Source organism: Pelodiscus sinensis, chromosome 17, assembly GCF_049634645.1.
Source record: "Pelodiscus sinensis isolate JC-2024 chromosome 17, ASM4963464v1, whole genome shotgun sequence".
NCBI lineage: Eukaryota > Metazoa > Chordata > Testudines > Trionychidae > Pelodiscus > Pelodiscus sinensis.
In genome coordinates this window covers 2,481,790-2,495,599 of record NC_134727.1, presented here as the reverse complement: position 1 = coordinate 2,495,599, position 13,810 = coordinate 2,481,790, and the positions used below count along the sequence as shown (strand labels likewise).

The 13,810-nt window shown below is 51.5% G+C and overlaps 1 protein-coding gene across 5 annotated transcripts in view; it reads right to left on the bottom strand.

Annotated features, from left to right (window-relative positions):
• NRG2 (neuregulin 2) overlaps window positions 1-13,810 on the bottom strand; it is a 199,531-nt gene that overhangs the window by 42,177 nt on the left and 143,544 nt on the right. For 4 of the 5 annotated variants that reach the window (XM_075900096.1, XM_075900097.1, XM_075900099.1 and 1 more), the window contains one exon: window positions 5,392-5,468. In XM_075900096.1, coding sequence (XP_075756211.1) covers window positions 5,392-5,468 — 77 coding nt within the window. Of the gene's footprint in view, window positions 1-5,064; window positions 5,124-5,391; window positions 5,469-13,810 lie in introns of all 5 variants that reach the window. The other variant, XM_075900098.1, reaches the window with a different exon arrangement.

Sequence of the window (13,810 nt, the reverse complement as noted above, 5' to 3'; positions counted from 1 at the left end):
AATGATTCATGATTTTATTTAATGATGTTACTCATTGACATTGTGCTGGGAATATGAATCACAAGGCACGTTTCTTTTTTTTTCCCCTGGACATTTTTCCTGGGCCTGTCTGAATCTGTTTCTGTTTCAGATCGGTCTCACTTGCATAGCGTGAAGTGGAAAGATAATGGAAGGGGCAGTGCTAACTTTGCGTGGGCCCCCTATTTAGATTTTGTAAACAAACAAAGAAACAAAAAACCCCAAGCGAAATGCTTTTTCCTTTCAATCTTCCATTTGGAAAAAGTTGAAACTAAGTAAGCAGTCCTCTGCCATTTTTGCATTCTAAACATTGCAGTTCTGGAAACCTGGAAATGAGACCAGCTATACATAAAGGTGAATCTCACTTCTATTATTATTATTAATAATAAAGATGAGACAAATATAAACAAGAAACAAATAATTAATTAAAGGTAATCTGGACAGTTAATAATCATAGAATCATAGAATCATAGGACTGGAAGGGACCTCGAGAGGTCATCGAGTCCAGCCCCCCGCCCTCAAGGCAGGACCAAGCTCCGTCTACACCATCCCTGACAGATGTCTATCTAACCTGTTCTTAAATATCTCCAGAGAGGGAGATTCCACCACCTCCCTTGGCAATTTATTCCAATATTTGACCACCCTGACAGTTAGGAATTTTTTCCTAATGTCCAATCTAAACCTCCCCTGCTGCACTTTAAGCCCATTACTCCTTGTCCTGTCCTCAGAAACCAAGAGGAACAAATTTTCTCCTTCCTCCTTGTGACACCCTTTTAGATATTTGAAAACCGCTATCATGTCCCCCCTTAATCTTCTTTTTTCCAAACTAAACAAGCCCAGTTCATGAAGCCTGGCTTCATAGGTCATGTTCTCTAGACCTTTAATGATTCTTGTCGCTCTTCTCTGCACCCTTTCCAATTTCTCCACATCTTTCTTGAAATGTGGCGCCCAGAACTGGACACAGTACTCCAGCTGAGGCCTAACTAGTGCAGAGTAGAGCGGCAGAATGACTTCACGAGTTTTGCTTACGACACACCTGTTGATACAACCTAGAATCATATTTGCTTTCTTTGCAACAGCATCACACTGTTGACTCATATTCAACTTGTGGTCCACTATGACCCCGAGATCCCTTTCCGCCATGCTCCTTCCTAGACAGTCGCTTCCCATCTTGTATGTATGGAACTGATTGTTCCTTCCTAAGTGGAGCACTTTGCATTTCTCTTTATTAAACCTCATCCTGTTTATGAGTACATCAGTAGGGGATGTCAGCCAAGAAATGGGTTTGATTGTAATATGTGATTTTAAAGGTGACAGTGTCATTTTAAGCTATGAATATAATAAAAAGCTCTCACCACCAATGGAAAAAAAATCACATTTTTACAGTCTTGCAAAAAAAAAATCAAAGCATAATTAGTTTTTGCCATGAATACTCCAGCAAAAGGCACTTCCCACTGATAAAAATTCATTGTTTGCATGCCCAAAAAAAGCAATTCCTATTGCAAGTAACTGGCAAAACTTCTTTGCACAAAGGATGACACCTCTCTGAGACCAAACTACATCGCCCATGATGCACTCTATGGTCTCCCCTCTGACCGACTGATATGGTGCATCATGGGAATCACATTGCTATGGGTTCAGCATAGTAAATGTGGCCTGGTCAGATAGTCCATAGGAGAGAATGGAGGAATTGTACCTGAACTAGAATTCCCATAAGCAGGGCCGGCCCAACCATATACATGAACTAGGCAGTTGTCTAGTGCACCAAGCTTTAAGGGGCACAAAAAGAGATGGAAGTGAATTTTTTTCTATTTAAAAATGTATGTAGATGTTATCTCTTCTCAATGAAAGGATCAGCTATGGCAAAATACCGTCAAACGGTGGGGCGTCATGGCCACGTCAGAAGTCGAGTTCTATTCTTTATTTCCCGTTGTGGAGCACGGCTGTGTATGTAAATACAGTTCAAATGTGTCACGGCCTAGTTTCAAAAGAGCGCTACCTGCGTTTGCTGCCTGCAGGCAGGGCCTGGCAGTTTAGTCATTCTCAGTAGCCTCGTGCTGGCCAGTCACACAGCTGTGTCAGGGCTGCTCACGGCTTAGCAAAGGCCAGTCAGCGGCCCGCAACAGCTGGTCTGCCCTGTTCCGAGCCGTGACCCTGAAGACGCCGTGCCCACAAAGAGACTCAATTGTGTTGGTCTTAAAAAAACTTGGTAAGAAGTTTTCACAAGATTGTAAAAGGAGAGTCATAAGTACGTGTAAGATTTGTAAGAGTGTATATTTATTGTAGACTGTTATCATTAAAGTAATAGTAAAGCCCTAATTTTCGAACACCTGACTGCTATTGTTAGCAAATGCCACTTAACATATACATTCCTTTCCATTCAAATTGCAATAAGGTGTGATAAGAATAGAAATTCTGCTCTTCTGTTTAATGTTTAAATAGTCCTAAGTGAACACTGAAATAATCAAGTAAATTACAATTTACCAGATGTATGGTACTGTGATGTCCTGGCATGTGCAGTAACTCACCAGGACTAGTTTCAGCAGGCAGAGCTACATGCTCGGATGTCCCGTGGCATTGCAAATTCGTCATTTTTTTATGTTACGATTAATGAAAAGTAGAACAAATCAATACAAATATTAATTTTTATTTTTGCAGTGTTCATTTCGAATGCCAAGTCAATACCAGTAAAATCGGATTCTAGACTTCTCCTTTTTCTCTATATTGAATGAGGGGTGCCCCAAAGTCCTGGTTCACCTAGGGTGCCAAAACCCCTTGGGCCGATCCTGCCCACAAGGTAATGTGCTTCTATTGGGAAATATGGAGTAATGTTGAACAAGCTCAAAATGAAACATTTTGGGTCAGTTCAAAAATTGGCCTGATTCGGAAATAGGAAATTGTGTAATATTGACCAAAAATTGTGAAACAAAAACACTTTGCCATTTTCAGATTTAATTTTTGGAATGTTTTGTTCAGCAAAACAATTGACATTTAAATTTTGCATCCTAATTTGGGGGGAAAAAAAAAAGATGGAAACATAGCTAAATTTTACATGGGACAGAAATCCAATTTTCACGCATCTCTAGCCAAATCCTTGTTGACAAAACCCATTGCATCTTGTTTGTGCATGCAGTAGAAACTGTTATAAAGTTAACATTTCCCAGCTGTTACTACACATTTACTATTGATATTTACAAGGAGAAACAGTGGTGTAAGGACAGAACTTAGATATCACTGGGTTTGTGGTGACCCTTGGCAAATAGTCACATCTCGGGGGCCTCTCATGACAGTCTGGGGTTCTTTAGCTCTGAGGCTTACCTTTGATGAAAATTAGGGGCAAATAACCGCCAGAAGAACTGAGCAAGTTTTGAAAATACATCTAGTGCAATTCCCTAAATTCTTACATTGCGCCTGGTGCACATTTTGCAAAGCAGAGAAACAATGACCCACGCTAAGGAGAAATATCTAGGCAAACGTTTTAGAATGTTTAGAACGTCGCAGCCCACGTTCACAAACCTTATAAATGCAGAATAGTGATAGAGATGTAGCCGTGTTATAAATGCATGCATTCTGAACGAACATCTGCACTGCCAGAACTCAGGAGACACCCGTAAGCCAGGTAGCCAGGACCTCGCAGGGAGCACCCCCCTTGTCACTGGACACAACACTGCTTGCACCTTTTGTCTAACCGAGTATCTGCCACTAATTCACGGCCTGATTTTGCAACTTTTGTCACGCTGAGTAACACCCCCACGAGCATCCCACTCAAGTCACTGGGGCTACTCATGTGCACTATTGAGTGTCCAGGCTGCACAATTGACCATCTGAGAAGCCCAATGTTTAATGGTGTGGCCTGGGGCTGGATTCTTAGTCACACTGGTGTAAAACCAGAGCAAGTCCAATGACTTGAGTGGTGTTACTCCTGATTTACACTCATCAGTATTTTGGCCTGAGTTTCACACTCCCACTACAAACTTCCAGACAAAGGGAGTTTGTCTGATCAGGCACCTAGTGAAAATGAAGGCCTCAGTGATCTACATCAGGTCCTGTCCCACTTTGGAAGCAGTGGGAGGATGCCATATCCCATAGGGAGTTGTAGGAGGAACTCTGTCCGCAGGAGGGATCTCTACGGCTACTCCGCTTCAGGAGCTGCACCACCAAGAACGTCTGAAAGGAACAGCCATAATCCAGCCAGTAGAGAAGACTTTGGGTTTAATCCAAAGCCTGTAATGGATCATCTCAACTTCACAGTGAATGACATTTGGCTTAGCTGCTGGAAAATTAACACAGCCTGGTCTATGCGAAATCTCAGAGAAATCTTGTGAAGGCCAAAATTACAAGTGAGTTTAAAAAAATTAGACAAGTTCCTGGGAGAAAGGCCCATCGACGGCTATTAGCCAAGACGGTCAGGGACACCGCCCTATGATCTGGGTGCCCCTAAGTCTCTCGCTACCAGGGTAACGGGGATTGATGCTCAATGAATTGCCCAGTTTTGTTCACTCCCTCTGACGTGTGTGGCATTGGCCACTGTCAGAAGACAGGATAGTGGGCAAGATGGACCTTTGGTCTGGCCCAGTCTGACCGTTCTTCCGAAATAATTGGCGGTCTTCAGCCCAATTCCACCCATGAGTTCCAAACTGGCACCAAGACACTCACGGAGCCCACTCACTTTCAAAGTTTCAGGACAAAATCCCTGCGCACGGGGCAGAGCGGCTTCCCGTGATGACCTCGATGGAGGTTTCTTATCGCTCGGGCTGTGCTCCACAGCACACTCGAACATGTTTGCATATTTGGATTTTGCACGAATAGAGCAAACTGCACAATCCTACATGGCATTGGATGACCAGTGAAAGCAAGACCCATTCAGAATGCTTGCGAGCCACTGCGAGCTTTCGTTTTCCTCTTAGCCACAGTCACTTAGCTCCCAGTAATGCTGGCCAGAGCTAGGCAGGCGTGACAAGAGGAGAAGGAAGGGAAGAGCCTGCTGTAAAGCTGTCACATAGCGCTAAGGCAATCAGGGAGAAAGAGAAGTAGAAAGAGACATACTGGAGAAGCTGACCATTGCGAAGTGTTCACACCGGTCCCCGGTGAATTCGATCGGACACCTAACGAAAGAAAGAAAACCAGAAAGAGAGAAACAAGATAGCAAAATGATATCCACGTGGACTGAAATGCGGCCCCTCCTGACGCCACCTCGGGTCCCTTCCATGAGTCCTACAGGTTTGCTCTCAGCCTGATCCCTTACCTGTTTCCCTAAACCCTAGCCCAAGCATAATATCAAAACACAGCCCTGGCTAGACCTCGCTAAGTCCAGCGCTGCGCTGTGCCCAGGAGATTTAAGGAGTTTGGTGCGTTTTTTGTCTTCACACATACTTTGCTTAGGATCTGGCATGTACAATCGCAAAGGCAGTTTTTCCAAACATCTCTGTCCGAAGAATCCGTTTGGACATCTGGAGGAGGAAAAGGGGACAAATCACAGAACAAATCTGGCAGCATCCTCGAGGCTATGGTTAGAAATAAAAGTGCATCGTGATGAATGGAAAAATCAAATCAAAAGCGCCAGGTGCAGTCCCTGCATTTAATCTGTGCTTTGTTTCTGCGGGCTTCCTTTAGATCAACCGTCTCTTCTTTCTAGGCTCCAGGCAGCCAGGTGTCGGCAAGGCGCCTTTCCTAGGCCTATCGCCTTCCTACTCACATGCGCACTGCTGATAACCTCTGCCAGCTGCCACTCTAGCGGGAGGCGGGCTCTATGCTAATGAGCACCCTGCTCAGACACGCCGTACATCGACTGGCAGCAAGTCCCACAGGGGTGAGAAGTGCCCAGCAAATGCGCTACTCCTCCACTCTGCCAGGGGTTATGGAGAGAGCGTTCTCCATAGCTTTCCATGCTCAACACAGGCAGCGGGTGAAGGCCCAGCTGGGGAAGGTCAGCACCAGCCCCGCCCCTTCTGTCCAAAGCCCGCCCCTGGAGCCAAGCCCCGCCCACTCCAAACCCGATCCTTCCTGGCTACCTGGAGGGCCGGGGCTGCCGTACTGCGGCCCAACCTCATCCCTCCCCGGCAGCCAGGGAGCAGCGCTGCCATGCTGTGGCCCCAGCCTTCCCGGCCACCCATGATGCTCAGGGATAGAAAATAAAGCTGCACTAGAACAAGTCCTTGAAAATCTATCCAATTGCTGGCACCTCCTGGCTCCCGCAGTCACCACTACTGGGCCAGGATGATCTGCAAGCACAGAGCCAAATTCCGCCTCTGTCACACACGTGCAAACCCGGAGCACCTTCCCTGCAGTCCTGACACTGGTGCACCAGGGTGGAGGTTTTGCTTTGGGGCCCAGGCAGCGGCAAGCCAGTGAAAGGCCCGGACCAGGTCCCGAGTCAGTCCCGTTACTTGGGGACAGTGTGGCAGGCAGAGTTGCGCAGGGGAGGCCCCGGGAGCAGGATGGTGAGCGCTGAGGCACCTCGCACGAGCTTGGCAAGGCCGGTCCAAAAGGACAGGAAAGTTGCTTTGTCAGAAGGTTCTTGTAACCTCCCCCATAGGAATGGACCCCAGAAAGTTGGGGGCTGGAGGTTTAACCGTGAACAATTTTAAAGCTCCTCAAAAAACCCATGAAGGTTCCTGTCTTCCTCCTTCTCTGCTTGCACCCAATCTCCTAGCGTAACGAGGCCATGGCCCAACCCCGTCCTGACCTGCCCATGACTCTCAGCACCCTCTGTCGAGCCCACAGACCCCTGTCCGATCCCAAATGGGCTCCCTCGCCTGGCACCGGCCCCCTAACCTTTGGCCAGCCGGGCTCCGGCAGGCTGCACTGTTTGGGTCTGACAGTCCCCAGCAGCGCTCGGATTGCAAGCGGCTCTTCAGCGTGACTCGGGCAGCGCTTTGTGGCACATGGCATGACACCACGGTGTGACCGAATTCTCAACCCATCTAAGTCATGACCATTCAGGAATGGACCTTTACCAAAGGAGCGGATGTGGTTTTGGCTTTGGGCAGGAACATTTCTCTCCCTTGGTGGAACCACACACCCTGCAGGCCCTGCGAGTGCGGGACGGGGACCACAGTGCACCAGCTGGGCGAGGGAGGGCTGTGAGACCAGCGCTGCGCCTGCACGACTGGAAAGTCGACCGTGCAAGGTCGAATGTTGTGGTTAGGTCTCGTGGAAAGCTGACGTCCCGCAGTCAATGGAATGGGTGTGGCAGCGTGGACTCGCTGGTTAGAAATTCCACCTAAAGCGGGTAAGTTCGACCTCAACTCCCCATGTGGAGCAGGCCAGAGACCGAATCGCTCCCCATCGCGCCGCAGCAGCCACCAGAAAGCGGGGGCACGTGCCTCTGAACTGGAGAATTCCCTTCTGGGGCATCCCAGGCACCACAAAGCCAGCTCGCAGCCCAGCTGGGCCCCTCCCTCCTGCACTGAGTGGAGCTCCAGGCAGCTCCAGGTCTCCCCTTGTACGTGCAGACTCTGCTAGGAAGCAGGGCAGCTCCGAGTTTGTAATGTGCTTGGCGCACCTTAGACTACAGCCTATGGGCATCGTAGCCTGCTGGGCCAGAAGGGCGCAAGAGATCAGCCAGGCTGACCTGTGGATGTTGGCCACCCGGTGCCCCAGCCCTGAGCACATTCCAGACTGGGAGAAGGAGAATCCCTCGCTTCCCTGGCTAGTGTGTACCGTGGGCTGATCCCTCCCTACGAAACACTTGCCCTGGCTCCGGCTGGAATGTGTTTGGCTGGAACTTCCTGTTCTAGCTGTCCCCCTGGGCCAGGGAGCCCTTTGGAATCTAGGACTGGCACCCCCCGGAGGGTCGCTCGCACGGTCATCTAATCCAGCACAGCCTTCGCTTGGATCCGCTGCACACGCCGCGCCTTAGGCACTGCTGGCCAGGGTGCTTTGCTATTACTCATGCTCGTGTGCAATCATTCAACATTTGCAAGGGCTGCTGCTAACCCCGAGCAGGAAAATCCCCCCTTCCTGGTAACTTTCAAGGGTCAGGCAGTCCCTCGGCTATTACTGCGGCCACTCTGCAGGGCGCTGGGCAAGACGGGGGCGGGATAGCTCAGTGGTTTGTGCATTGGTCTGCTAAACCCAGGGTTGGGAGCTCAAACCTTAAGGGGGCCATTTAGGGATCTGGGGTGTCAGGGATGGTGCTTTGTCCTGCTGTGAGGGCAGGGGGCTGGACTCAATGATCTCTCGAGGTCCCGTCCAGCTCCATGAGATGGTGTATCTCTGTATATCGTATTATGAGGGAGGGCAGCTCAACACGCCCAGAAGGGGCGGAGCAGAGGGCAGTCAACCTGCAGTGCTTCCCAGAGCACAGACAAGCCCCCTGCCCCAGGCCGAAGTGCTGTGTGGAGTGCACAGCGCTCCTGCTGCCATTTAAAAGGTCTGAGCTCCAGCTGCTGTTACTGCAGCAGTAGTCAGAATCCTGGATCCTTGCCAGGCACGGGGGTAACTGCCCCTTTTCCCCGCCCCCTGGCCGCAGGCCTGGCTGTGGTGTTGTGTCAGAGTCCCAGAGGAGCCAATTGCCAATCACACAATCTGTGGTCACGGGGGCCAGAGGGAGGGAGACCCTGGCCTGTCTGACCACGCCGATGCAACCCGACTTAGGCCGTGGCTCCATTCCAGCTCACTGCGCTATAACGGCTGTCGGGAAGGGGTGAGACTAAGCCAGACCCCTATGTGATGTGACACGGGTCTAAGTGCCGATGTGGACAGGGCGCTGTCCAAGGAGAACTTCTCCCGCCCATGGCTAGCCCCGGGCGGAGCCAAGTCAAGGGCTGAGTTCTCCCCGGTCGGCTCAGAGCGGCGGGGGGCGGGGGGAACGCCTGAGTCCCGTGTGGACGGTGGTGGGTCTGGACGTTCCGACATTTGGAGTGTATGGAAAGTATGTCCTCAAACGTCCTATGGGCAGGGGAACGAGGGCAGGAGCACAGACACTCCCCAAAATTGGGCAGCAAACCAGTGCCCTAACAGTGGCCCCACCTCTTTCCCCCGGGGCCCCGCCTCCACTCTGCGCCCCAGCTCCACTCCACCCTCGCCCCCCAGGTGCCCACTTGGGCCCCGCCTCCACTCCGCCTCTTTCCTCCAGAGCCCCGCCTGCCACTCACTCCTCTCTGCCCCTTTTTGCCCGCTTAAGAAAGGAAAAAAGGAGGGGTCCCTCCATAACAGAAAGCCTGGAAATGGCAGAGTTGCTTAACAACCTTTTTTTTTTTTCTCAGGCCAGTGGGAATGGGTTAGAAATTAAAATAAAAAAAGAACAAGTTAAACATTAGTAAGAAAAGTTAGATGTCTGCAAGTCACCAGGGCCTAATGAAATGCATCCAAGAAGCAGACAGAGGAGGTATCTGAACCTTTAGCTATCATCTTTGACAGCTCACGGAAGACGGGAGAGATCCCAGAAGGCTGGAAAAGGGCAAATCTAGTGCCCATCTATAAAAAGGGAAATAAAAACAACCCAGGAAACTACAGATCAGTCAGATTAACTTCTGTGCCAGGGAAGATAATGGAGCAGGTAATTAAGGAATTCATCCGCAAACACCTGGAAGATAATAAGGTGACAGGTAACAGACAGCCTGGATTTGTAAAGAATAAATCATGTCAAACCAATCTGACAGCTTTCTTTGATAGGATAATGAGTCTTGTAGAGAAGGGAGAAGTGGTAGATGTGATATACCTAGACTTTAGTAAAGCATTTGATATGGTCTTGCATGACCTTTTTATCAATAAACTAGGAAATACAATCTAGATGGGGCTACTGTAAGGTGGGTGCAGAACTGGCTGGATAACCATTCTCAGAGTAGTTATTAATGGTTCACAGTCATGCTGGAAAGGCATAACAAGTGGGGTTCCGCAGGGGTCTGTTTTGAGACTGATTCTGTTCAATATCTTCATCAACAAGTTACATGAGGGCATAGAGAATACAGTTATTAAGTTTGCAGATGATACCAAGCTGGGAGGGGTTGTAACTGCTTTGGAGGACAGGGTCAAAATTCAAAATGATCTGCACAAGCTGGAGAAATGGTCTGAGGAAAACAGGATGAAGTTTAATAAGGACAAATGCAAAGTGCTCCATTTAGGAAGGAACAATCAGTTTCACACACACAGAATGTGAAGCGACTGTCTAGGAAGGAGCACGGCAGAAAGGGATCTAGGGGTCATAGTGGACCACAAACTAAATATGAGTGACACTGTTGCAAGAAAAGCAAACGTGATTCTGGGCTGCATTAACAGGCGTGTTGGGAGCAATACACGAGAAGTCATTCTTCCGCTCTGCTCTGCGCTGATTAGGCTTCAACTGGAGTATTGTGTCCAGTTCTGGGCACCACATTTCAAGAAAGATGTGGAGAAATTGGAGAAGGTCCAGAGAAGAGCAACACAAATGATGAAAGGTCTAGAGAACATGAGCTGTGAGGGAAGACTGAAAGAACTGGGCTTGTTTAGTTTAGAAAGGAGAAGACTGAGAGGGGACATGATAGTGGTTTTCAAGTACATAAAAAGGGTGTTACAAGGAGGAGGGAGAAAAATTGTTCTCCTCAACCTCTGATGACAGGACAAGAAGCAATGGGCTTAAATTGTAGCAAGGGAGGGTTAGGTTGGACATTAGGAAACACTTCCTGTCAGGGTGGTTAAACACTGGAATAAATTGCCTAGGGGGGTTGTGGAATCTCCATCCCTGGAGATATTTAAGAGCAGGTTGGACAGACACCTGGCAGGGATCATCTAGACAGTGCTGGGTCCTGCCGTGAGGGCAGGGGACTGGACTCGATGACCTCCCGAGGTCCCTTCCAGCCCTAGTGTTCTGTGAGTCTATTCTAGGATTCCAGCACCCCTGGGTGAAGGTCTCTCCAGAAATGCACCGATACGTGTAACTTCTATTATGGGAAGATTTCTGAGATGGAAAAACAAGTCTCAGCAAGCTAAGAGCCTGCCCACTCTTTCGGTCCTTTCTACTCCATTTCCCCATCTCTCTCCCGCTGCGGGCTCTCACTGGTCCTTCCTTCCAGTCAGGTACAGGGGCCCCAATCCTCTAGTCCCTTCCCTTCGAGGGCTCGCTCATAATCCAGTCCCAGCCCTAGCTCTGCATGCCGTGTATCTGAGAGCACAATTCCCTCCCACCGTGCTGAAGTTCCTAAATCCCATTTCCTTTCAGTGAGGGTCCTAAGTTCCCAAGTCACGTCCGAAAGAGGGAGCCAGCTTTCTAAGTCACTGAGGGGACTGAAACTGTCATCCTTGTCTCTGCAGTATGCACCATCTCAGACCGTCTTTCTGGAGTGCAAAAGCCCCAAGACCAAGCGCTCCCCCCAGATCTAACACCCTGAGCCCTGGTGCCCCTGTGGGGCAAAAGCCTGGAGCCCCAGTGGTCTCAAGGGTCCGAAGCTCCAACCCCGCCTTCCCGGAACCGTGACAGCCTCCCCTCCCACCCCCGCCCTTGCACCTGCAGACCCCATGCCCGCACGGCTGACGTTCATAACGTCCTGTGCAGAGCTGCGGCACATTTCCGAGTTACAGCCAAGCTCCCTTTAGGTGTCTGCAACTCGGAGGTTTTACTGTGTCATAACAGAGGCACCGCCCCGGAGCACTCAAAGTTTGCCAAGCTTATTTGCAGGTAGCGGGCCAGAACTAGAACATCCTTGCATTTGCATCCCACTCAGGCAAGACTGAACAATGAGAGGAGCGGGAATAAACCCCTGTGGAAGAAAATGGCGAGAAATTAAGCAACAAAATAAATACCTGGTGTCTGTGAAAAGAGACCCGCGGAGAAGTCCGAATGCAATAACCACTCCTGTACCCACGATCTCCGGAGCTCACTGCTAACCTTCCCTGCTTACTACAGGTCTAGATCAGTGGGTCCCTAACACTGCCCAAAAGGGGGCTTTGGTTTGTCAATGCTATGGAAGCGTGGCTGGGGAAACACCAGCTTTTATGCAGCAGGAGAGAAAAACATGAATCGGAGCAAGTTTGGTGACTGCCAATGCTCGGTTGCTTGATCCCGAAGCCTCTAGCGTCCTGCCCTTTTCCCCATCCTCAATGCTGCCCCACAGCTGGGCAGCGACTGGTGGGAGCTGCCTGAGACCGGCCACACGCCTTCTGCACTCATTAGCTCACTCTAACGCGGCGCCTGACACGGGGATATCATCGGGCACCGTCTCCAGCCAGGGCTGCTTTTGTTCCCGGAGTCCCTGCCGCACTACATTCAGGAGGGCTATGCCTACACTGGTGCGATATTGCGCCAGAGATATGCAAATGAGGCTAAGCGTGGAATATCACCGAGCCTCATTTGCATATCTAATGAGCCGCCATTTTGCGGCAGAGGCTCTTGCTCCAGAAGGAGCTGTCTGCATGGCCCCTTCTTGCGCAAGAAAACCCCTCTTGCACAATGCCGTTATTCCTGAAAATAATCAGCGTAGCGGCATTGCACAAGAGGGGCTTTCTTGCACCAGAAGGGGCCGTGTAGACAGCTCCTTCTGGCGCAAGAGCCTCTTCTGCAAAAATGGTGGCTCATTAGATATGCAAATGAGGCTCGGAATATTGCCTCATTTGCATATCTCTGGCGCAAGATCGCTCCAGTGTAGACACAGCCGAAGAGGGGTATCGTTCTTTGCTATTGTTCTCCCGGGTTACAGCACGGATTGCCACACCATTGGGGCTACGGGCCCGCCGAGCTGACTGGAAATCACAGACTCCTGGAGCACTAGGGCTGGAAGAGACCCTGAGAGCTCATCGCGTCCAGCCCCTGCCCTCCCGGCAGGACCAAGCACCATCTAGATCCTCCCTGCCAGGTGTCTGTCTGACCTGCTCTTCCCTATCTCCAGGGATGGAGATTCCACAGTGCAGCGTACCTGGTTCCAGGGAGGCTAATTCGCCCTTGGACCAATCGCCAAGGGTCGGGGGAACTCGAGACGGTGTTTTTCTACAGCACGGGCAGGGATTGGGCCACCACGGCGGAGGTCTCTGGGGCTGGGTCCTTGCTGGCGCGCCATCGGCTACCACTGCTGTGTGCCCGTCACCGCCCGTCAGCTGGGCCCGCCCTGCGGAGCCTTTGCTGGCAGCCCCGTCCCCCTCAGAACTGGGCGGCCCCGTCCCCCTCAGAACTGGGCGGCCCCGTCCCCCTCAGAACTGGGCGCCCCGTCCCCCTCAGAACTGGGCACCCCCGTCCCCCTCAGAACTGGGCGCGCCCCGTCCCCCTCAGAACTGGGCTCCCCCGTCCCCCTCAGAACTGGGCGGCCCCGTCCCCCTCAGAACTGGGCTCCCCCGTCCCCCTCAGAACTGGGCGCCCCCGTCCCCCTCAGAACTGGGTGCCCCGTCCCCCTCAGAACTGGGCTCCCCCGTCCCCCTCAGAACTGGGCGGCCCCGTCCCCCTCAGAACTGGGCGCCCCCGTCCCCCTCAGAACTGGGCGCCCCCGTCCCCCTCAGAACTGGGCGGCCCCGTCCCCCTCAGAACTGGGCTCCCCCATCCCCCTCAGAACTGGGCGGCCCCGTCCCCCTCAGAACTGGGCGCCCCCGTCCCCCTCAGAACTGGGCTCCCCCGTCCCCCTCAGAACTGGGCGCCCCCATCCCCCTCAGAACTGGGCTCCCCCGTCCCCCTCAGAACTGGGCGGCCCCGTCCCCCTCAGAACTGGGCGGCCCCGTCCCTCTCAGAACTGGGCGGCCCCGTCCCCCTCAGAACTGGGCGGCCCCGTCCCTCTCAGAACTGGGCGGCCCGTCCCCCTCAGAACTGGGCAGCCCCATCTCCCTCAGAACTGGGCGCCCCCATCCCCCTCAGAACTGGGCGCCCCGTCCCGCTCCATCGCTCCTGCCTGGC